This window comes from Antedon bifida, chromosome 2, assembly GCF_963402885.1.
Source record: "Antedon bifida chromosome 2, ecAntBifi1.1, whole genome shotgun sequence".
NCBI lineage: Eukaryota > Metazoa > Echinodermata > Crinoidea > Comatulida > Antedonidae > Antedon > Antedon bifida.
The window spans coordinates 33,483,520-33,509,083 of record NC_136227.1 but is presented as its reverse complement, the minus strand read 5'-3'; the positions used below and the strand labels follow the sequence as shown (position 1 = coordinate 33,509,083).

Below are 25,564 nucleotides of genomic sequence, written 5' to 3'. Positions count from 1 at the left end.
TGTTATTGTTTATTAGATGATTTTAGCAAAGGAATGTTTGACAATAATGCGTCATAATCACAACAAGAATGTCATGGTTATAAACTATTATTTACAATGAGGTGTAAAACTATGCGCAGTAAAGAAATATGTATTTACTCTGCGTAAACATTGTGGGGAATACGTCAATACTGTATTTGTTTTCAAATTAGACGAACCAGGTGCAAGTCCATAATTTTAGAAAATTTCATGTACAGGAACATTTTCGAAAAATAGCCAACTTCGATCTTTTCTTTATAAGAGGTTGGTAAAACAATATACGCACATTGGCAATATTATTATCGCATGTTATTTAAAAAAAAAGTTATTTCGAAAAATTTTTAAATTATTATGCAATAATATTGCTGTATATGGTCATATATTACGTTATTATCATCTTATAGTGCCATAGAAACCAGTTTTGTCAAAAAATAAAAGGTTGGAAATTTGGACATTTTTGAAAAAAATCCCCGTACTATAGTACAGGGATTTTTATAAAAAAAATGGTCAAAATATCAATTTTTTAAATTCAATTATTATGCGATAATATTGCTGTATATGATCATATATTGCATTATCATCATCTTATAGTGCCATAGAAACCAGTTTTGTCAACAAATAAAGGGTTGGAAATTTGGACATTTTTGAAAAAATCCCTGTACTATAGTACAGGGATTTTTATCAAAAAAATGGTCAAAATATCAATTTTTTAAATTCAATTATTATGCGATAGTATTGCTATATAATGATCATATATTGCATTATCATCATCTTATAGTGCCATAGAAACCAGTTTTGTCAAAAAATAAAAGGTTGGGAATTTGGACATTTTTGAAAAAATCCCTGTACTATAGTACAGGGATTTTTATCAAAAAATGGTCAAAATATCAATTTTTTTAAATTCAATTATTATGCGATAATATTGCTATATATGATCATATATTACGTTATCATCATCTTATAGTGCCATAATAACCAGTTTTGTCAAAGAATAAAAGGTTGGAAATTTGGACATTTTTGAAAAAATCCCTGAACTATAGTACAGGGATTTTTTTCGAAAAATGGTCAAAATATCAAGTTGTTTAAATTCAATTATTATGCGATAATATTGTTATATATGATCATATACTGTGTTATCATAATCTTATAGTGCCATAGAAACCAGTTTTGTCAAAAAAATAAAAGGTTCGAAATTTGGCCAATTTAAAAAAAAATCCCTGAACTATAGTACAGGGATATTTTTCGAAAAATTGCTAAAATATCAAGTTGTTTAAATGTAATTATTATGCGATAATATTGCTACATATGCTCATATATTGCGTTATCATCATATTATTATTATAGTGCCATAGAAACCAGTTTTGTCAAAAAATAAAAGCTTCGAAATTTGGTCATTTTTGAAAAAATCCCTGTACTATACTTTTCCGAAAAAATGCCAAAATATTTTTTTCAAAACAGGCCTATGTATTGAAGAAAATTTTTCCTTTAAAAAATTCCTTTAATATTTTTTCGTCACATTGATCAAACGGTAAACACGTCATATACATAATTGTTTTGTTGAAAAATGAAATAACTAAATATTTACAATTTGCTGTAATTATAAAAACAAGCTACTTACTGGTTTATAAATTGGTTTAACTTTAATTCTAACGTGTGTGAGCATTGTGCTACATACATCTATAACGCTGAATAGGGTTCATACTGTAAATGTTCTAGTGGTTTTCCTGGTTGGTCTTACATCAACTTTTTAATTTTTACACTTCTGCTAAACAGAGACTATTTGTATTTTGTGCTATATAAATTTAAAACCATTAAACCATTAGTGTTTTCACTCATTTATATCGTTCACAAATTAATGTGAAAAACGTCGTTTTATTTTTCTAGCTTTACGGTTAGAACATTACGACAAAGAGAACAGTGATTATTTCGTTCACTATAGAAACATCATTTCAAACAAATATTCTTTAAAAACATTTCCCAGGAATGTTAGATTTAATTTCTAAGTTGTTTAGTATTAAATTAATATAAATTAAGTGTAGGATAACGTCAAGTAACAGACATGTTTGTCTAGCTTCCCTGTTGAGCATCAGCAGCTCTGTTCTGCTGCAGCCTATTGGGCACGTCACCAGATTTGTTACTGCAACCAAACCAAGCAGTTTTCGTCTTTTTAGGATAGTCTGAATCAACCTTACGCTTACTGTCATTAAACCGCCAATATTTCCTTCCTTTGAAGAAATAAGTTTTTCCGTTCTTCCACTGGAAAGCGCCATCTATCGGAGTAGGGACACCTTTCCAATAGGCCTTAAATTTCTTAGGAGATCCTATAACTTTCTGCTGTTGTTCGTTGAAGTTATAATATTTGTTGCCTTTGACTATGTACATTTGTCCGTTACCGCCCCAGACGAATGCGGCATGAGGTCCCTTGGGGACACCGATATCAGTGGTCTTCTTAGGGTAGCCTGTTTCTAACTGGAAGTTGAAAAATCGCCAGTATCTATCCCCTGTTAAATAATAAAATAGAGCTGAATTTCACACAATGTACCATTTTCGTTGTTTTTAATTTAATCATGTCCTACTATAATGCTGGTTTTAATGCCTTAGATTGTTGATGCATAATATTTCTAGAGGCTTTTCTAAAACCTGAAATGATTAGTGACTTTTCACACACAGACTTGTTTTCAGAAGTGTGTTTACTACGTATTCAGATGTAAATGCTATTCAGACTTGGTTCTCGTTTGAACGCAACGCAAGGACCTAAGCGCGGCGACCGTAGATAATTTGAAAATTACGAAACGATTGTGATCGTCAGAAGTGCGTCGTTGCGTTGCGTCCACGTGGATACCAAGCTTTACTAAGTACAGTAAAACACGTGCTTACCTTTGAAAAAGTATGTCCTTTTAGACCAAGGAGAACTGACCACTGCGTTGAAGTTAGACGGTACGCCGGGGAATAGCTTGCTTATTTTTTTAGGCCCAGATTTAATTCCAACGTCGTCAATTTCGTAGTAATACCGACCCATAAACATGTACGTCTTACCATCCGGACCTGCAAAAAAATGTGATGTACCCATATATGGACACCATGATGTCACATCACTACCATATTTGGGCATATCACTACCATATTTGGTCACATGACACTTGTTTTGTCAAACTAGTTTGTGTTTGTTACAGTATTCAAAAACTACATATTATATTATATACTATTATGCCCGGTTTTTAGAAATGTTGTGCTCCAATGAACCTACACAATAATACCGGTACACTGTGTTTTCAGTTCGAATAATATCTAATACAGGTTATTGTGGAATTATTTTTTAATTATTGCATTATAAAAGTTCAAACTTATGTTTGTCAACCATAATCAACGCTTTCTTAATTCTTTTGTTCCACATTCAATGAGGCTTTTTAATCAACTAAGTTAATTTCATTATTTATCAGAGTAATATTTTAGCTCTGTTGTATTTGTCAAATATTTTTGTCTTTTTCTGTATTACTAACCTTCAACTAATTTTGAGCAATGGTATGGCAACATGAATTTCCTTTTGGACAAATAAAATGACATACACTTACCTCTAATCATATCATCAATTACAAATTCGGAATCTTTACATAATGCGTTCTTGGTCGGTTTGTCGTCCTTTGGTGGTTTCGGTGGACGAGTGACGCGTGGCATACCTACAACACACAACAATGTTAGAATTACAATAAAATATATAACAGTAGTCAATATGACATCATAAAGTATTTTCCAAATATACAATACATTATTATTACAATTATTCATCGCCGTGCAACCTGTATCTGTAGCCTAGTATCTACATCCTCTTTCAAATGGCTAAATACTATGTAAAATGTTGTTATTATTATTTTAAGATAAAAGATGAAAACAAAAAACTATTTATTATGTACTATCTTTTATAAGGATTCTACTGATAGTACTTTCTTTTCATTTGTTTTCATTCTTTTTCGTATTTATATGGTGTTTCATAATCACAAAAAAAAACAATCAATGTTGATTGAACGAGTTGTACTGTGCATCAGTCTCGTGAATAAATAAAGTTTATATATTATAACAAATTAGGCTATTATTACGTCACACAATAATATTAGTAAAATCGGAAATTACCATAAAGGTATTGAATTCCGTTGATATCGTCATTAGGAAGTTGATAATTGGGTACGTATCCTTGATACCAGGGGTACATCAATGCACCCTGGGCACTTGAATGACCAAGACCAAGGCTATGTCCAAACTCATGGGCAGCAACAATGAATAAATTAACGCCACGGTCCACGCCCACCGTCCAATCCTCGTCTTCATCAAAGTGGGCGTCACCATTTTCGGGGAAGTACGCATGTGCCAAAGTACCACCTATAAATAGAAACAAATGTCGTATGTAAAGTAAAGAAGTAAACGTACGGTTAATAAATGGCTTGATTATTTGCTCAATCGATTGATAAATGATTATTGAAATAAATAAATAATCACTGAAATAATTACGGTATTGATTCATGATCAAACTAATCAATAATTTATTGACTGATTGATTTATGGGTGATAGATGATTGATTGGTTAGGTTAGTGATAATCGATGATCGAAACATTTATTTATTCATTGGCAAGGACTGATTAATTGATGTATTGATTGGTGGTGATCGATGATTGATTAATTATTGAAAATCGATAATTGATTTATTGATTGGTGGTAATTGATTGATCTTTATATTTACCTGGACCATCAAATGAAGCATAAGCACCATCACTATGAGTTCTGCTTGCAAATTCGATAACGATGTCAGCTGGAAGGGAGTTGACCTCAGTAAATGTGAGCGGAGTAACCTCCGACCACAAATCAAACGCTCGTCGGAGGGCGTCCTTTTGGGCCACTCCTGATAAGTCTGGGGTGTAGTTGTAATAGTAGTAGGTTAAATCATTCTTTGACCATTTTGAACCTAAAATAAAATCGATTTGTTGCTAGTATTTATTTTGATTATCGAAAAAAAGTTTAAAAAAGCTATTTCGAATATCGATATAATTGGGTCGATGGGATACAAAGTAACACATTTAGTTTATGCTTACGAAAGCAGTGGTATTTACACTATCAAACTATAGTTTGACGAAAAAAAAGGTGTGATATGCCCGTATATGGACATGATGACGTCATATCACTATCATATTTGTGCACATCATGTCAATCTAGTTTTTGACAGTGTAGACAGATCCTTAGAGAAGATTAAGCAGTGGTATTTACCGTCAGTTGTATATCTTCTTGCTCTGTTATGCGCGTATGGATTTGACGTATTCAGATTTAGTTCAGATACTGGCATGTCCATCAATCCAGAACCTAAGACATCCGGGACACCACAACGTGATTTCTCCATCATTCTCTTCGTACGTTTGTCTATTTTACCAGTCTCCTTAATGCCAGCAAAACGTTGGAACGACCTATGAGAACAAACGTAATGTTTTATTTCAGCATTTTTTGATCAGCGCATTCAACTAATATACTAGTGACGTCACAAAAATAAACAATAACGGTACGTCTTCAATACGCGCGCGTCTTAAGTAGGCCTATGCAATACTACACTTTTTTTTTATTCTTATGTATATGCCTTTTCCATTTTTTGAGGGTGAAATTTATTCTTTATTTTTATTACTCCACGTTATAATATTTGGCATCAACTTACTTTATGTATGAATATGCTGAGTAGGCCTATGTTAAGGAATGAATATGTTATGAAAATGAATGCGTTAAAGAAAGCGTTAAGAAATGAATACGACAAAATATGAATACGCTAGAAATGAATGTGTTAAGAAATTAATGTGTTAAGATATGAATATTATGAAAAACGTCATTATGAAATGAATATATTTTTGTAATAAAAGAAAAAAAAACAACTTACTTGATTGATTCCTCAACAACTGATGGTTCTGCTTGTGATCCGTCAGGACCATTACCAACCCACCCATACTGTTTTAAGTAATCCTGAAAGAAAACAAATTGTTTGGTTACGCAGGCCTAACTGGTACTTCACACGAGACAAAAATAGCAAAACAAAACCTTCTAATGTCTCTCGACATGACGTTTCTTCACAATATTTGTATTATTTCAATCGCAAACTCGAAAATATATTTATATAAACAATAAAAAGTATCTATAGCAATTTCCTCGTTAATGGACCTCGTGAGTCATGAGTTCAATTGCCATACTATAGATCCGCCACTGAGATCATTAATGACCCGAGGCCTAAAACGTTCCTTCTCCTCAACTTCTTAATTTGTTGAATGCCAACGCATCCCGACGTCTCTTCGTGTGTAACTGCATATTATAACACAACCCGTGGCTCTCAGATTTGAATACGTAACTTCTAACTATTAAATAATCAATTTTAAAAAGTAGGGGCTAGAAAAGGACACGTCGATTGGAACTTGACCTTTCCAGGGGTGCCAGGAACTTTAACATTTCTATAAATTACATTTTTATCATTTTACTCTAACTAATTTACTTCGCTGTTTCAGAATTGCTGGACAACCTGTTGGTTTTAACGATATCTCAGTGCAGGTTGGATGCTTGCCTACAAAAACACAATGCCATTAAACGTGTCCTATATCTTGAGGAAGAAAGCAACGATTTACTTGATGATCCAATAGTCGACAGCTCACACAGTAATGCAGTGCGCAGAATATTAATTTTGCGTAGCCGCGGTTGACGCAATTGCTATTTTCGAGCTATGCGTTCACCTTGTGCATGGAGGTAGTCCTACGCTTTATCAAGTAGGTGAACTTATGATCTACGGACTACTGTACTTTAAATCAGGTGGATTACCAAGGGTGCGGCCTCTGTTTAATGTGCCATGATATTGTTCCGGGGAACCTTCAATTTGATTTTAATAATGTCAATGACCGATTGAGTGTACTCAAACAAAACAACTATAGTCGCTACTGATGAAAAGTAAACAAAATTAAACTTCATTTGGCTGTAAAATGATGATTTCCTTTAGGCTTTCTGCTTCCAGTTGTCAACTGATACTAAAATCTACTATTTAAAAAAATACAATCTCGATAGCAACAAAAGAAAAAGATGAATAAGCAACGAGTTCGTTGTTTTTTTATACAAAAATTAGGTTAGTGTCAGTGTGTAATTAACAGGGAATCGACAGAAAGCAAACGCGCAAACATGGCACCCTCATATTTCACAAAGCTAACTAAATTTCAAAGCGTCAAGTCAAAAATTAACAGTAAATCTTAAATAGTACCTGTATTATTTTGGGTTTTTTTCTACATAGGACAGACAGTTTGTACACGCATTTAAATATATCATTATACTACTAGGCCTACATAACATTCTAAATTTAGCATTTTCAGTGCTAGGAAAAATACACGGGGAGATATTTGTATTCACACAGAAAACATATATAATCGTTGAATAGAAAGCATGCTTGCACACCAAACTATGAATTCTTGGTTCGAATCTTGGGGTATGCGAACAGATGTATTACTATGGCCAATACAATGTCATTATCCATCTGTTTCTTCAACTTCTATCTAGGCCTACACATTGCGTGGTACTCCAGATAAAGTTTTTCAATTATACAATCAAGATTTATCTACATTGAGTGATACTCCAGTTGGAGTTTTTCAATTACACAATCAAGATCAAGCTCTATCTACACATTGAGTGATACTCCAGTTGGAGTTTTAAATTACACAATCAAGATCAAACACTCTCTATCTAAGATTGATAACTGAGTTCATACTAGAAGAGCCACTGAATAATTTCCTATAACATAGTACATATAACTCCATTAGTAAACAAGTGTTTGCTAAAATAAGTAAATAACATACAAACTTACGTATGATGATTGTTCAATGCAAGTAGCCACAGTCCAAAGAACTGCTGTTACCACTAAACACTTCAACATCTTGCTCGATCGCAATATCTAATGCGTGTTTCCTCTAACAAAACTTCGTTTTTATATTGCTGTTTGTCTCAGCTGGTTACTAAATACTTGAAACTGTATACCACCAAATCCCCGTCAGGTGAACGCTGAGATAAAAGTCGAACTTGAATCGTGATTCGTAAGATAACGTGTGTTGTGCCGTCTTTGTGTTTTGTTTGAACTGCACTTGATTGAGAATTCCTTTGGTTTTATAGGCTATCAAACTTTGTTGTGACGTCATTACACTTTCTAAATAAGGAGAGATAAATGTATTGTTTTTCTTTCAACATTTAAAGGCGTCAGTGGTGTGTAATTTATTCATTGTTTATGAGGCAGTTTCCTTTATTTGATAGTAGGGAGAAAAATCATTCTTTATGTCTGAATGACCAGGGTCGATTACTTTCACCATCCGTTTGTCAATAAACTTACCGGATCTTTCGTCTTCGTCTTTTGCTTTCTTAACGATGTAGACTTCCTCTGCTGGTCATCATGATCATCATCATAACACGGACAATGTCATTCAACTGATTACTGTATTAAGTTCATAAAACGTTATTATGCAGGCTAGGTTAATGAATTTGTTTTAAATAATAATTTTCATTCTTTGAAATTAATATTTGAATATTATTAATATATCTGTTTCAACCAATCTTACCGTTTACACGTAATTATTTAATTTAGATTCAACACGAGGATTTTTTGACAGCGCTAACTTGGGGATTTCCATAATTTGCGACCGTTTTATTAAAATTACGGTGAAAATAGTTTTAATTGGTTGTGTAGGGGTTAAGATGGTGTAGGTTATATGTAAATATCAAAGATCTATTACCTATAGGCCTATTGTAGTTATTGTGAATTGAGTTGTTATTTTTACAAACATTAGTAGGTAGAGAATAGAATTTAAGGAGGCATAAAAAAACGTACGTCGTTGAAGAGAATTAATGTAATGATGTTTGAGGATGAGTATGGAATAAAGGTCAATTTGCACAGACGAGCGGTAACGGTAAACGGAAAACCGCGTAGCTTGTCCAACGTAGAATCTGTATCTATCCCGAGTAGAAACCGCTCGCGTTGTGTGAAATGGTTATATGGAATAACATTTCTATAATTATAATTTTAATATTCTAATATAATTCTATAATCATTTCTATTAGCGTTACCGCTCGTCTGTGTAAATTGGCCTTAAGGAAGATGAATAGGCTAAGAAGGAGCGCCAGATAGCCTTAAAAAATAATTTGTCAATATGTCTAATGTTATAAACGATAATGGATTCATAATCACATCTATTGTGTCGCTGATTATTAAAAAATAATGTTCACTCTCTTTTAACTAATTCAATCTCCTTATCGTTAACACAAAATTATTTAATTCAGTTATTTAACTGGCCGGTTTGAAATGTATATTGTTTAGAAACCACTTGACCTATTGAAATTAAATGACTTACTTTTTATAAACACAGAACGCGTAATGGTTGCTATACCATCTAAAGGCCAATTTACACGGACGAGCGGTAACGGTAAGCGGAAAACCGCGTAGCTTGCCACGTAAAATCTGTATCTATCTTGAGCGGAAACTACCCGTCTGCTCCGCGTAGTGTGTAAATGGTCATAAGGAATAACACAGATTATATATATTTTGTATTACCGTTACAGCTCGTCTGTGTAAATTAACTGCACCTGTGCAAACACATGAGTATATAAAGAAAATAATACCCAACGTCTAAACATTATTTATTGAAGCTATGATACAGGCGTCATATGTGATACACTATGCGAGACTATTGCATAATTTTCCAATGATACTCGTCAAACTAAAGTACCGAGAATAGGCTAATATTATTATTTAATTTTATTCAATCAAAGTTGTGATTACATTATATTTATTGCGACAAGAATTACTATATATAATAACACATTTCTTAAGACTGTGCGAGATTACATTACATACATATAATGTCCAATACAACTGAATTATGTTTATATCTTTAGAATTTGTTTTGTTAAAGATGTACGAATCCACTATCCCTTCTTTGAAGCCGTCACCCGAGTACAGTAACTGTTCAAGAGTCCTAGCGCAAGCGAGTTGACCAATGCAAAGCCAGTGTTCGAATAATCCATCGCTTGTGATTGGTCAAATCAATTACGTTGCGTTACGTCGCCAGTGGGAACCAAGCTTTAAGTTGCGTTGCGTCTTCCAAGTGAGAACCAAACCTGATCAAAAGTAACACGAAACGATTCTTGTAATGGTTCTTCGAAAACCCTCTTGGAATGATTTCAACATAAAATTATAAATTATGGGATTTATTGACAAACTTAAAATACTTGTAACTTCTGCAAATGCTCTAAATATATTCATAGGGTAATTTGTAGGTTTATACCCAACGTGAATCGCCATATATAAAACCATTGGCGACCAGCACACGAAGAAGCCAATCACCACTGTCATCGTAGTCTTTATAGTTTTACGCAGCGACTTCATTCTTTTAAAGATATCAGATCGTTCTCGCTCTCCACTTGGCATATTTTCATCTTTAACTTTTGCCGAAATAGAAAATATTTTTCTGTAAATCACTGCAATAGTACAAAATGTCAATACGACACCGCAAATGCTCATTACTTCGTAAACACGGTACGCTGAATAGCTGTATGTTTGACAAACGCTTGGATGGCTGCAATCCTGATCTTCCTCCAGGCCACCGAATAGGGGCACGAGACCCCAAATCACTCCGATTGTCCACGAAAAAATACCTACATAAACCGCGTAAATAAGACGCGCATGCTTTTTGTATTTATACGGATATGAAATGGCAAAAAATCTATCAAGTGTGATGAAAAATAGATGCCATACTGAAACTGGACAGCAGATATACAATGGGATGTACCAGATATCTCCTTTTAAAGCAGTGTCGCTAAAACTTGTTCTGGAATATATATTAACGTATACAGCCAGCGGTACACCAATAATCGATGATAAAAAGTCCGAACACGCCAGGCTCGCGAGAAGTATGTTTGAAACAGTATGTAATGACGGTATTGTGTACACTGTTATAATGACTAACAAGTTACCAAAAGCTCCAACAACTGCAAATAAAGATGTTAGTCCACAATTGAATAACATATAGTAATAAAAACTGTCCGATTCAATTTCTTCCGTGCGGTTTTCCTCCATTATCCTTTCAAAATAAAACATGACAAAATTAGGAACTGAAATGTATATATATATAAACTTTATTTAGACACGAGACTGATGTACAGCACAACTCGTTCAATCAACATTGATTGTTTTTACACAAGTTCGTGATACTGTATTACAAAAAAAAAACCAACACCATATAAATACGAAAGAAACGAAAAAATTGAAATTGAAAAGAAACAAAATTACAGCAGAATCCCCTTCACCTGACACCTCTATTTAGGGTACACCATACCGGTACTTCCCGTGTAAACGGGAACCCTTATCGAAGTGTATAATTTATGGGGATTCTACTGTAATACATAATAAATCTTTTTGATTTCATTTACCTTAAAATAATAGTGATAAAACACACATTTTACATGATATTTAGCCATTTTAAAAGTTGGATGTACACCATCGTAGATTACCATACCATTATGTTTTACAATGCATTTTTCAGATACGTTTTAAACAACTTAACTGAATTTGGAAGGGTATCAACATTGAGACTATTCCATATAATTGCTCCACGATAAGACAGACTTCGTTTTTTAAAATCGGTTTTTGGCTTCGGGATAAATAGATGTGTATCACTGTGCCTTAGATTATAATTTATATCATTGTATGTAAATACATTATTTAGGTAAGGTGGGGCATTATCTGTCAAAACCTTATATATAACCATACAACATTCATATCTATCTTGATAAAATAAAGTTGACCAATTAATTTGTCTTAGTGCCTCACTACTAGGTGTGTCCCATGTTAGACCACACACGATTCGAGCTGTTCTGTTTTGGATAGTTTGAACTCTTTTCATTAGAGTTTGACTACTATTTCCCCAAATTATGTTACAATAGCTCAAGTAAGGTATTACAATAGAGTTTGCAATATGTTTTAAAATGTTTTGTGGAAAATAATAGCTACATCGTCTGAGCATACCCAATCCATTTAGAGCTTTACCTCGAATGTATTCAATCTGATTTTTCCATGATAAGTGTTCGTCTATTATGATACCGAGATGTTTGCAATATCGAACGCGTGGTACAAGAGCATTATCTATATTAACTGATCTATTTTTTTCTTTGATGGTTGCCAATCGGTTTGTCGATCCGATCAACATGAACTCGGATTTAGAGACATTTAGACTCAATTTATTATTTTTTAGCCAATCGTGGATTTGTATAAGTTCTTCATTTATACTTTGGTATATTTCATTTTCATTTTTTGAAGAACAATAAATTATAGTATCGTCAGCATACATACTTATTTTACATTTGTTTGCAACTTTCGATAGGTCATTTATATATAAGAGGAAAGCAAGTGGGCCCACGATTGACCCCTGAGGCACTCCACATTGGATGTGTGTATAATCAGACAATGTATTATTTACATTTGTGAATTGCTTTCGCTCAGACAGATAGCTCTCGAACCATTTTAAAACATATTTACTTAAACCATAAAGTCTCAATTTGCTTAATAGTATGTTATGGTTTACCGTATCAAAGGCCTTTTTAAAATCTAGTAAACAGATTCCGACCAGCTTACCCTCGTCTATTGCATTATACCAGTCTTCCGTCACTTTTGTAAGTGCAGTAGATGTTGAGTATGATGGTCGAAAACCTGATTGATTTATACATAACAGATTATTATTATTCAAAAAAGCATAAAGTTGATTAAAAACGACTCGTTCAATTATTTTTGAAAGTATAGGTAGGACGGAAATGGGACGATAATTATTAGGGTTAGTTTTTTCACCATTCTTAAAAATTGGCGTGACCTTTGCTATTTTCCACGTATTTGGGAATTTACATGTTGTGAAGGAGTGATTTATGATTCTTGTAATTGTTGGGGATATAATCGGGGCAGACAGTTTTAGAATGCCCGGTGGTAAGTTGTCATGACCAGTGGCTTTGTTTTTTGAAAGATTACTTAAGTATTTATATACAAATTCACATGTGATGTGTTCGAATTCAAAATTTTTTTCGGTGAAAGCATCGATTTCATCATAATTTATATCATTTATTGGCTCATGTATTTGTGATGCAAGATTTGAACCTATATTTGAGAAAAATGTATTAATTTCATTTGCGATGTCCTTAGCTTTATAGAGGACATCGCCATTACCATTGCAAATTGTTTGAATAGTTTGAGTTTTCTTTTTTGACGATATAATATATCTTATGGTATCCCATGTTTTTTTTACATCGTTTTTATTTTCTTTTATACTTTCTTGAATAAAATTAGCTTTACTTTTACGTATTAATTTATTGCACATATTTCTATACTGTCTGTACCTTTTCCAGAGTGATTCATTTTTAGAATGTTTACATTCTCTTTTGAGTTTATCTCTTTCTCTCATCTTTTCAATTACATCATCAGATAGCCAAGGAGCTGTTTTTTTACGTACCCTGTGTTTTTTCCAAGGAGCATGTTTATCTAAAATTTTGGTTAGTGTAGTTTCGAGAAGTTTGGCACTCTGACTTACGTCGCCACTGGCGGTAATACCATTCCAATTTACCATTAATAAATCGTTTAAAAAACTGTCTTCATTAAATTTTTTAAAGTTTCGTGTCATTTTATAATTATGATCCTGTTTATTAATTTTATTTGTTTTATTGGAATCTTTATTATTTTTCGCCCCTTTCCCTATTATAGCGAACGGCATTGAGTGGTCACTTAAGCCGACGTGGATAACTCCAGACTTTAATATTTTAGAAACATTTGAGAAATACATAACATCTATTAATGTAGAGGAATGTTTTTCTATACGTGTTGGTTCTTCAATGATCTGTTTTAGATTAAAATTTTCACTTAATTCAATTAGTTTCTTTGTGTAGCAATGTGGATTGTCAGACATAACGTCACAGTTTAAATCTCCCATCATCATAATATCTTTGTGTTCCAGTTCAATCTTTTGAAATATATTTTGTAAATATTCAAAAAGAACTGCTGTAGTATTTGGAGGTCTATACCACAATAGAACAATTAGATTTTTACATTTATCACGTACTATTTCAATAGATAGGAGTTCGAGTTCATTACACATTAGATCATTCCTAATTTTGTGGTTGGTTTTTAGGTTTATATAGAGTGCTACACCTCCACCTTTTTTAGTTTTACGTCTATCTAGTCTGTGTAATATATAATTGTCAACATGAAAATCTTCATCAATAAATGTATTATCTAGAAATGTTTCGCTTAAGCCAAAAACATTGAAATTGTTGTTATTTAGAATACGTTGCAATTCATCAAAATGTAAGTCTAGGCTACGTATATTTAAATGTGCAAATATAAAACCCTTTTGATTTAGTTCCTCAAATATATGAGGATCTTTTTTAACTATTTGGTTTATATCTGTTATTGTATTATTCCTATTATTTATTACATATGAGTGGTTATCATTAATTAATACATCATCTATGGCCTTGGAACATTCAGTAGTATTGTTAGTCTCTTTTTCGGACTGTGACTTTAATGTACTTCTTAGACTCTTTGGTCAATTTTTTCGTTCGTAATAATAATGATCATAATTATGTACATTACCACAATATCTTGCTTTATGACCATATTGACCACATGATTTACATGTTAACTGTTCTTGATAGTAGCATTCGTAAGCTTGATGGTTGTTTAGTCCACATTTCCAGCATGGTTCATACATATAGGTTGAGTCTTTGGAGCCATAACTAAAGTGTTGGTAACTGTCATTTCTTGCTTGTTGATTATAATAACCATGTCTATTTCGTTTCCAGGGGCGTGTATTTTGATTTCTGTTTGTTTGACATTCTTGAGCATGTTGCCTGGATGATGATTTCTCTGTATATTGAAATTGGAGATCATCAATATTTTCAGAGAATAGTTTAGCTAGTCGTATGGATCCTGTTATGTTGAAATGTAAGCCATCAATGAATAGGGATTCATCAACTGAGCCACATTGGTACACACATTTTGATGAGATGTTTATGAAGCCAGTATCCAGCCGTGTACTGTGAATGGAAATAAAGAAAGAAAGAATAAAGTCTCACGAAAGTGTAAAACTATGACCGAGAGACAAATCAAGTATGAAAAGACTAAATCACCTAACTGATTTCTGATTTGATATTTTTAGGCCTACTATGCACTGCAATAAAATTAATCTTCCGAGTCGACGTGTAATTCAATATAAAACGTCTACCGTGACAGAATAAAAGTAATAAAACAAATGAAACCAATGTCTACTTTTTTATATTTTCAAATAATCAATTTCTCATTATATTACTCGATATTACAGTTAAAATTTGCCTAGCAGAAACAAATCGAAAAAAAAGAAAAAGAATTACTGTACTTAAAAAACGTTTGACGTTCCAACTTACCTTAATTTATGTTAAATTGGCCCTCAAAGATTTTCTTTACAGCACTCCTGTACATAAATAATATTAATTAATACTGTATAACTTATCGACAGTACATGTTTACACTTGATGCCGTTACCATCCAATTGTTGGACTTAAGAACATCTGAGGAGCATAGTGTATCTATGACAACGCATCTATCAGTGACAAACGGCAATCCTATTGGTACGCCCATCAACCAATCAGATTATGTTACAGGATAACAATTTTCAATACTAAAGCTCTGTCTATCTACACTATCAAACTTCATGTGACAAACAAAATGTGATGTGCCCATGGACATGATGATGTCATGATGGGCACATCACACTTTTTTGTCAAACTAGTTTGATAGTGTAGACAGAATAGGATCGCACGTTCACACAACGTACGTTCGTCTCATTTGAGGCTTAGGGAGTGAAAGAGTCGGGATCACCGGCACTAGGTCAGGATTGAACCCGTACCTTGGGAATGGAAGGCAAGTTTGTATCAATTTATCAAAACTAAATAGCGGATGCAAGTTTTGTGTTCGTTGTGTTTCCATAAACTACACACGCATTAAAAATAAATGATCGATTGAGAAATTCTGTTTTCTTTAAAAACATCCTGTATTTGAATGAGAATGTCAATATTGAAAAAAAATAACTATCTACATAATTATATCTAACAATAACAAACAGAAACATTATTATTGTCTTATATAAGTCAAAGATGCTCTCCAGGCGGAATGCCATCCTGAGATGAGTAGTAGTAATTAGTACAGTCTTCTTTTTTTATTTTTTATTTATTTATATGTAATTTTACTTTCTATGTACCAGGGATTCCGAAATAAAAGATTGAATGAATGAATGAAACAATATCTTATGTAGATTTATGTCCTAATTTTAGGTAGTTTTCTGACCTTTGTCTTCTTGAATTTTGCTTGTATTTTAAAATCTTTTAAATTTTTTCTTTCTTTTTCGTATTTATATGGTGTTGGATTATTTTGTAATATCTACACTCTACAATGTCTACGTCTACAGTTGTCGATTCTTCAAGCTCTACGACTAAACCGCCCGTCGAACACGTTTGGTACAGTACCTGCGAAGACTATACACATCATTTTTTATTTCATTATTTTTAAAATTAATTTATTAACTTTATTTGTATTTATTTTTTCCATAATTTTCTATTTTTAAGTAATTTGTAAAGGCAACCCCGTCACAAGATTCACATCTTTTTGGGATCTGCCTTTGTCCATTTTCTTTATCTCTTGCCATTGTTGTTTTTTGTTACTTTTTGTCTTTTGGACGTTAATAAATGTTCTTTGAATTGAATTGAAAATAATTAAATTATTTGGAATTTTCTAGCATCCATTGTTAATCGTCGACAAAAGCAGGCACAGTGAATACTGTAAACGTGACATAGGTTGCAAATCGAAAGCTAGTAATATAGTACGATGTCAACTCGAGTCCCGTTGGCTATTTCTTTTTGTATACAATTCCCTAGATGTACAATCACCGTGGTCTTGTCGGTATAATTGACTAAACGTCAACGTTCAAGATGACCAGACATTTAATATCGAATTCTCATTCCAAAATATATCACTAAATAAACATTAATATCATATATTGCTACTCTTGAGTGTTGCGACTTGTAAGCCAGGTTTAGTTATGTTTTTGACACCACCAATAGGGAACGACATTATCATGCTTTACGCGAACACAAGAAGACTGCTTGGTTCACATATCAATTACACACAATTTAACCGTCGATTATTTTATAATATATAATTTTCTATAAACGTTTTGACAGTGGCGTAACGCAGAGGCCCCTGGATTAGGAACCCTAAGGAGTCCTCCAACGCTGGATGTTTTTAGCCTGTTTCGACATATTTTGATGCCTGTTTTTTCCTCTGGGAACTCATAAACCCCTGGGTTTAGCCAGTGAGCGCTCAAAGCCGTTACACACCCACTGCGTTTGGACGAAGCTGCGGTCTAACACTCTACAATGTCTACGTCTACAGTTGTCGATTCATTAAATTCTACGACTAAACCGCTCGTCGAACACGTTTGGTACAGTACCTGCGGAAACAATACACATCTATATATCCTGACGATAGGTTATGCTATTTGTTCGATAATAAACGTATTATTTTTGCTAACAATCGCGAGATCTTCACAACTTCATACAAAAACAAACGTATTCGTATCAAGCTCAACTATTTCCCGAATTATTTGCTCAGTTATGGGCTGGCTGTACATAGGACTGTTTTTATCAAGCGCAATACTATTGGACTTTCAGATTGTTGTTTTATGGGAAAATATGGTGACTATAGAAACAGTTCATATCATAACAATTGCGTTAGACAGATACTTAGCAGTGTTTAAGCCCGTACTGTATATTCGAATCAACGCAATTCACTATAGACGCATTTGCTATGCACTGTGGCTTGGAATGGCGGCAAACATGTTTTTGGGAATGTATTACGAAGAAATCGGACTCGTTACAATGTTCTCTTTGGGTTTAGTCACTATTATACCGTCTAGTATTATATATGGTCTCGTCTACAAAACGTTGATCGAAAAAGAAAAAGTGTGTACGGAACAAAGTCGGAAGACACGACTTATAAAATCACGCAAAGTTTCACTGACATTATGTCTGGCTGTTACGACAAACATGTGTTTTCTTTTTCCGTATGTTGTTGTTATGATCGTTGCCGCCGTTATATCCTCATCGCTCGATTACAAAGATCATTATTCGATTCTATATATGTGTTACACGGACTGGTTTTTAATTATGTATTTGGTATGCACGCCTATTGTATTTTGGATACGTTTACCGGTATACCGCAACTGTACAAAAAACGTATTACGTTGCAGACAACGAAGTTTAACGGTTAACCCTTAAAGCGTGGTTCCCACTAGAACGCAACGACGTATTGACGCAAAGTGCTGTATTTTGTAATCACAAGTGGGAAACGACAACGCAACAGTGATGCAAACATCGCAGGTTTGATTTCACGCAGGCGGGGGCAAGCACAATTACTGGAAGCGAATTTTCTTACATTGCGTCGATTGCGTTACGCTGCGTCGCTAGTGGGAACCAAGCTTTAAAGCATGACGCCACCAGAGACGCAACCGCGTTCGCCGACTGTTGCGGCGTTTTCTTACGTCGCGGATTTTTTTTAACGACTTTACAAATTACTATCTATAAAGCACCTTAATACAAAAAACGTTTATACAAATAGTTTAACATAAAATGCATTTAATTACCGTACTTTAGATATTAAACATTAATTACAATTGGATCTGCCGTCTTCGATAATTTAAAATCTGATTCTAGTACAAATGGTGTAAACATTTATTATCCTTAATATCAACATACATTTTAGTACTGTACTAGTCAGTATTAAACATCGTAGTATGACTTTAAACTTGATTGTCAGTATTGGTATTGAGCTAGCCAAGCTTAAGTGAATCATAGAAATAAGCTTGGTTCCCAATTAAAAACACAACGCAATGATGTAAGCGCGCCACGTGCAATTTGACCAATCACAACAACAACTGAACTGTCGCTTGTGATTGGTCAACTCACTTGAGTTGTGCCTACGTCATTGCGTTTCGCGTCCATGTGTAAACCAAGCTGTATTAACAACAGAATTTTTTGTATTGAGACCAAAAGAAAAACAATGGTTTGCTATCAAATTTATAATAGAGTTGAAATTTCTTTTAGAAAAAATTATAGAGTATATTATTAAAAATAAGCAGAAACCATATTGTGGTATTTTTTCTTCAGGGTATTATACTACCATATTGACATTTTAAAGTGAAACAGAATGAATTTAATAATTTTGTTCAATGTTGGGGAAACAGTTTAAAGTGGTCTTCTTACAAAAGTAAGATAACAATAACACCATGGAAAGAGGAAATTGGCTCAACATACTGTAGGCTTATCAACACTTTTACAACATGCACTGTCAAATAGTGAACACAATCTTTAAGCTCTGTCTACACTATCTAACTTTATGTGACAAAAAAAATGTGATATGCTCATATATGGATATAATGATGTCATATCATTACCATATTTGGGCACATCACACTTTTTTTGTTTGATAGCGTAGACAGAGCTTTAGATTCTGTTACTACAACTTAGAAACATAGAAATTGCACACGTAATAGTGATAAATAAAACCCATGATTGGGTCATCATAATATATACAGGACACACACACACACAGTCAGCCAGGCTGAAAACGTTATGAGCCGGCACCCGGTTAGCTTGAAACTCAACAAGACCCCTGCAGAGACTGATATTTATAGGTCACAAAGTGTGCTTTGAGGCCTAGAAAAAATGTCTTCATAAATCCTACTTTTAAGCTAATATTTAGAAAAAAAAAGATTAGAAACTGTTAAATATTGAATTTTACTTCTAATTATTAATTTTAATTTATCTCAGTACTTAACAAAACTGTGTATTATCAAGCTAACCAGGTGTCACCCATAATTACAAATATATTTTCAATTTTGCATTACAAATTTAATAAACAAATCGACAGCCTGTTGTCAATGCCGGTGCGTGCTATCTCTACTCCAGCTGCGACTGTATCGTGTGAGTGAGGGCGTCCTGCTGCTACGTGAGCGACTGGTATATGAATAGTAAGAACTGTCAGATCCTGAGGGGCTTGTGACTGGTCTCGAGTATGGTATTGGACGTTTTCTGGCACTGCGAACAAAAATGATAAATTAGGTGTTAGTTAACATACAGATTGTGAACTTTATGTAAAATGACATATGCCTAGTGTAATTTCTAGAAATAATTGTTATCATATTCTCTATAAATAATGTACAAGTAATATGATTAGGACTTTATTTGTTGTTACTATTGCTACTAGATTGTATGGTACTAATCTCACTGCAATGTATACATTAATAATTAGAAGTTAATGAATCAATTTTACATAAAAAATGCCCTATATTCAACTAAACATGCTCTATGCCATTCAGGTAATTCTATACTTTATATTAGTAGTGTGTAAGATTACTAAATTATTGATTGTGAAATATTTTAAAATATCAATATATTTCTGAATAATAGACAGGCATTCAGTTTTATTCAACCGATAATTTATAAAATATTAAACAAATTAACATTGTTAATAATAAATTGTAAATGTGTTATTGAGATTGTTAGCAAAATAATACACCAGTAAAATTAGTATTAAAAGCATTATTATAAACTGAGTGTAGTAGCATTGAAAACAAAATAGTAAGTAAAGTTATTAGTATGATTAGTTAGTTATTAAACATGATAATCTGTAAAAACAGTGAAATGCATTATTTGATTAAAAACATGAAAAAAAGAACTCAAGCTGAAATGATGATTAAATGTTAATAGATAATATTCTAAAAAAAACAATAAAAAAAATATGTGACTTTTACTTAAGTAGCAGAACAGATTGGAATTGAATATGTAATTCGTTAGCATTTGGCAAGTGTAGCATATGGAGTGATTATAGGTAGAGGGCGACAGAACAAGCGGATAGAAGGATATTCACCATAAACTTAACGCATTTGATATTTTATTGAAACATTAGTAAAGATCTGTCTACTAAAAATTGGGATGTGCCCAAATATGGTAGTTAGGTGCCCAAATATGGTAGTGATATGCCACAGGGCACAAAACATTATTTTGTCACATCAAGTTTGATAGTGTAGACAGAGCCTTAGATTCTAGAGTGTATATAATTGGGAGTATATGATTTGGGATGACCGAGGACCTAGGGAAAAAAATTGCTCCCAACTCAAACACACAATAAATTAACGTGATGTCACAGGTCGTAGGTCATCGCAAATCGCTAAAATCCTTAGTAACACTAATATTCTGTCTAAAGTTATCAATTAAACACGGCAGAAGATTCAAACAAAACATTACAAATAAAAATCTCAAACATAACATAACATCTCTAAGCTCTGTCTACACTATCAACTAGTTTGAAAAAAAAGTGTGATGTGCTCAAATAGGGTAATGATATGCCCAAATATGGTAGTGATATGACATCATCATGTCCATATATGGGCAAATCACATAAAGTTTGATAGTGTAGACAGTGCTTTAGTAAAAGATTGTTATACGTGACACATAATGAACACATTTCATTGCATACAATATGAAAACAGACAGTACACTATGTTACAGTAAAATAAAACACATAATCACAGAATATTGACAATAATACCAACAGAAAAACAACACAGTATATAAATGGCATTGTACAATACCACCATGGTCACAAATACTACATTTTGAAGTAAAATGAAAACGTTCATTTAAAGAATGGAAGACACTAGCAAGATAGATAGATGTAAGCCATTGATGGCAAACTCTACACATCAATTATATAGCAAAGCAATTAATTTTTCTCTCAATCTATCAATCAATTATCAACCAATCAAGGATCTAATTACACCACACAAAAACTAAAGCATAACGAGGAACACTTACTGCATAATCAGTGCACTAATTAGGCCAAACAGCCATGTGGCTGCTTAATTAATGAAGTTATTATTATGACTGGCAGGTACAGTACGTGAGCATGTGCAGATGTTATGCTCTACTGCTTTGTAGTATGTTTTGCATATTGACAACATAAAACAATGAGCCATGCAAGTAATGATTTGTCTTGAAAAAAAAGCGAATATAAGCAAAGCAAAATATATATAGATAAGAAACGGACTAAATAAAATTAATGATGCGACATGGAAAACACAAAAAAATGATGGAGAGAGAGCAGCGTTAACAACACCCAAAAGTAGTATGTTTAAAAAGCTACAAAAGAAAAGCAAGATGCAATAACAAATACAAAGAAGTCACATGTCCCATGCAAAAAAACAAAATTATATTCCATTCTAATGCAATTCAAAGTCTATTCCATGGCATGCATGTATAGTACAGCAACTATTTAACTATAGGGACAATGTCAAAATTATTCTACTGCACCTACTAGTACATTAACTCTTTAAGGCCAATTTACACATATGAGCAGTACCGGTAATATAAAAAAAGAGTCTATGTTATTCCTTATGACTATTTACACATAACGCGGAGCAGATAGGCGGTTTCTGCTCAGGATAGATACAGAATTTACGTGAGACAAGCTACGCGGTTTTCCGCTTACCGTTATCACTGGTCTGTGTAAATTGGTCATGCAATTATTTAGGCAGCTTTTCTTGGTAAACATACACACTGTATATGCAGTTCTGCCTTAAAACAAATTAAAATCATGTTTTTCTAGTTTAAAAAATATAGAATAATTTTGACATGATCACTAGAAATGTAATATGAAAAACTCATCCTACACGTCAACCTCAACTAGCAATGTTTTAACTACGTGTGATAATCTGTGTGATTCCGTACTGGCGGCACCCTGTGTGATGTACTATGGGTTTGCTGTTGTGAAAGCATATCATATTGTCATGCTCAGCTGATGTTCACATGAGATGTTTTTTTATGGATCCAAATTACGTACAGAACACACAATGAAGCGTACTGTGCTTTCATAATAGGGATGTGAGTGTGAACGGAAGGTAATTGCATCAATTTTAGTGTACCTACAGTAATACCAAATAGTTAAATGATAAGGGTTTAATAACACAAGACAAAGATAATGACTGAATTAATGAACATTATCACTACGTTGTTATTCGAAAATGTTCTCTTAATGGAGAGAACTTCTCTTAGATTAATTTGTTGCTATTATTTCGTTTAATTTTGCTGTTTAAATTTGTTTATAAGATTCAAATTTGTACACTCTTTTCAATTCTGAAATAATATGAACTGAATTTGGTTAATGTGTTGTAAGAACCTAAGGAACCATAAACTTATAAGGTTCTTGTAAAGACTCCAGGATATATACTTGCTGAGTACAGCTATTTGTAAGTTTAATATTCTTTTAAGAAAACCAAGAAAATGATATAATTAATAAGAAATAAATTGTCAGGCCTATTGCAGCATATGTTATATGTCTAAAAGCGGGTAGTGAAATGCATTGTTGGTAATCTAGTGTCCGACTTAGACCTTAGTGAATAAATTAGAATATGTGTTAGTAAACAACAATATTAAGCTATGACAAATAGTAAATTTCACAGATAACAATAATAATAATATAAATATTGTTTCTAAAATAAATAAATATTTCAGATGCCAAGTCAACCTTTGATTTGAGACAATTTGCAGATTATATATATTACTTTTCTTTCTTGTTATACTATTTTTTTTGGAAATTAGAATGGTTTATAAAAAAAAAAAAAAAAAAATACAGTTTCTCATATAGATAGCTGAGAGTGAAAGAATTATACAGTTGTAGGTACCAAAACATGCCGCAGTTCTTTATACAAGCATGGGAAAATAAATTTTGCTTGAATATAAAACACAAAATTGTCTATTGAGTTTAGTCTATTGCTTTTCATCATCTAATTATTAGGCTTTGCTCATTAAATTTCATATTAATGATTGACAGATGATAATACAAGATGATGGCAAAGAAAATGATCAAATCCAAGTTCATTAAACATTGATTGACTGCACAATATATTGATAACAATTATTATTATTATCTGTGTTTAACAATTTGTGTCAGTAGCTTGAAATTGTTATATATGTTATATATATATTTATATATCTTCTACATTAGTGGAATAAAGAGAAAGGGTTTGTGAGGGACAATATGCAAATTGATGTTAGGGAGAAATATGGTGACATTAGGGAGAAATTTGGTAACAGGGAGAAATTTGATGACATTAGGGAGAAATTTGGAGGCATTAGGAAGAAATTTGGTGGAATTGTGGAGAAATCTGGTAGCATTTAGGGAGAAATTTGGTGACATTAGGGAGAAATTGGGTGGCATTACGAAAAAATTTGGTGACATTAGGGAGAAATTTGACAAAATTATCCATGGAGAAATTTGACGATATTAGGGAGAAATTTGGAGCCAGAGAGAAATGTAGAAAGGATCTTCTCGCTATTAATGTAGATATATATATATATATATTTTAAAAACATAGCCTTATATGTAGCTGAATGTGAGATTGCATTTAGATGCTTAAAACAAGCTGTCATACACACTGATGCGATGGCTCAACGTCTGTAGTAGTCCCGGTTCTCTTCACGGTGATCCCTGCGATCGGGAGAATGATGGCGATCTCGATGTTCACGAGACGAGTAATCTCGTGAGGAGTGCACATGGCTACGGTGCTCACGACCCCTATATCTGTCGGGTGATCTTGAAAAAATAGTTTGCAAAAATACATTTATATGCATATATATTATTCACAATTGTTTACCAAACATTGATAAAATAAAAGTATATCTAACATCGAATTAATCTTTTCATTCACCAATTCCCAATATTTTGGGGTTGATAGAATTAAAAGATTATCACCATGACTACTAAATGATAATTACATGATAAAATAAATTTGATTGCAACATTAAAACTTAAAAAGCCATAATAAAATTTCCACCATGACAAAATGATTTCCCAAAAAATATAATCCAACATATCATGCTTAAAAATGGCGGACTCATGCATTCAATAATGAATAAAAACACGAATAAAAATAGCTTATATTCAAATTTAACTATCGACATTTAAAGATCACTGCTTTACAACACAAACATTGAAGAAGTTAAAATTGTGCTTTCATCTTTATACACTGCAAGTATACGTTACCATATATTGCCTTTATCCTTATTTTTCTGAAAGCAGATACTTGGGAAAAATCAATTTGTTTATATATTTATCAGCACCTTTTCAGATGCGTTCTGTACCTTGTTATTCTACGGGCATCTAAAAAGCTGGGCGAGTCTCTGCGTTTGCGGATTGGAGACCACTGCTTGCCGTTTTCTTTGCTGTTACTACGTGAATGCCTTCGCTTTTCCTTGTCTTGTGAGTATGATCTTGAACGACGATAAGTTGGGCTGAAGAAGAAAACAAATTTTAATTAAATATTACAAGATAATTAGTAAGCAAAGTAACATCTCCTAATTTGCATATATTTCAGGTGATGATATCCT

At 33.0% G+C, this 25,564-nt stretch overlaps 5 protein-coding genes across 10 annotated transcripts in view; 2 read left to right on the top strand and 3 right to left on the bottom strand.

Annotated features, from left to right (window-relative positions):
* The window catches only part of LOC144834764 (large ribosomal subunit protein mL44-like), a 186,910-nt gene that overhangs the window by 89,785 nt on the left and 71,561 nt on the right, over positions 1-25,564 (top strand). The gene's annotated exons all lie outside the window — the stretch shown is intronic.
* Positions 1-25,564, top strand: part of LOC144834760 (stromelysin-1-like) — a 203,435-nt gene that overhangs the window by 124,474 nt on the left and 53,397 nt on the right. The window lies entirely within an intron of this gene.
* Positions 1,717-8,041, bottom strand: LOC144836266 (matrix metalloproteinase-18-like). The gene is made up of 8 exons (XM_078691521.1): positions 7,875-8,041; positions 5,925-6,007; positions 5,273-5,466; positions 4,752-4,973; positions 4,147-4,392; positions 3,591-3,695; positions 2,896-3,063; positions 1,717-2,519 (listed from the first exon to the last, which is right to left on the bottom strand). The coding sequence occupies exons 1-8, from the start codon at positions 7,941-7,943 to the stop codon at positions 2,086-2,088; spliced, it is 1,521 nt and encodes a 506-aa protein (XP_078547647.1). The 5' UTR covers positions 7,944-8,041; the 3' UTR covers positions 1,717-2,085.
* On the bottom strand, positions 10,082-11,129 carry LOC144835648 (trace amine-associated receptor 7f-like). Its single transcript, XM_078690723.1, has one exon. It carries the CDS (start codon positions 11,127-11,129, stop codon positions 10,176-10,178), a length of 954 nt encoding a protein of 317 aa, XP_078546849.1. The 3' UTR covers positions 10,082-10,175.
* Positions 18,738-25,564, bottom strand: part of LOC144834739 (uncharacterized) — a 31,053-nt gene continuing 24,226 nt past the window's right edge. For 4 of the 6 annotated variants that reach the window (XM_078689643.1, XM_078689648.1, XM_078689646.1 and 1 more), the window contains 2 exons: positions 25,319-25,468; positions 18,738-20,215 (listed from right to left, as the gene is read on the bottom strand). In XM_078689643.1, coding sequence (XP_078545769.1) covers positions 20,056-20,215; positions 25,319-25,468 — 310 coding nt within the window. In that variant the 3' untranslated portion in view covers positions 18,738-20,055. Of the gene's footprint in view, positions 20,216-24,609; positions 24,771-25,318; positions 25,469-25,564 lie in introns of all 6 variants that reach the window. The other 2 variants (XM_078689644.1, XM_078689645.1) reach the window with 2 other exon arrangements.

Excerpts from the sequence above, each read along its gene's own strand:
- LOC144836266 (XM_078691521.1), bottom strand. The coding sequence starts at position 7,943 with ATGTTGAAGTGTTTAGTGGTAACAGCAGTTCTTTGGACTGTGGCTACT. Across the intron at positions 6,008-7,874 it reads GCATTGAACAATCATCATAC|GATTACTTAAAACAGTATGG; the intron begins GTAAGTTTGTAT and ends GTTTTCTTTCAG. Across the intron at positions 3,696-4,146 it reads CGGAATTCAATACCTTTATG|GTATGCCACGCGTCACTCGT; the intron begins GTAATTTCCGAT and ends TGTGTGTTGTAG.
- LOC144835648 (XM_078690723.1), bottom strand. The coding sequence starts at position 11,129 with ATGGAGGAAAACCGCACGGAAGAAATTGAATCGGACAGTTTTTATTAC.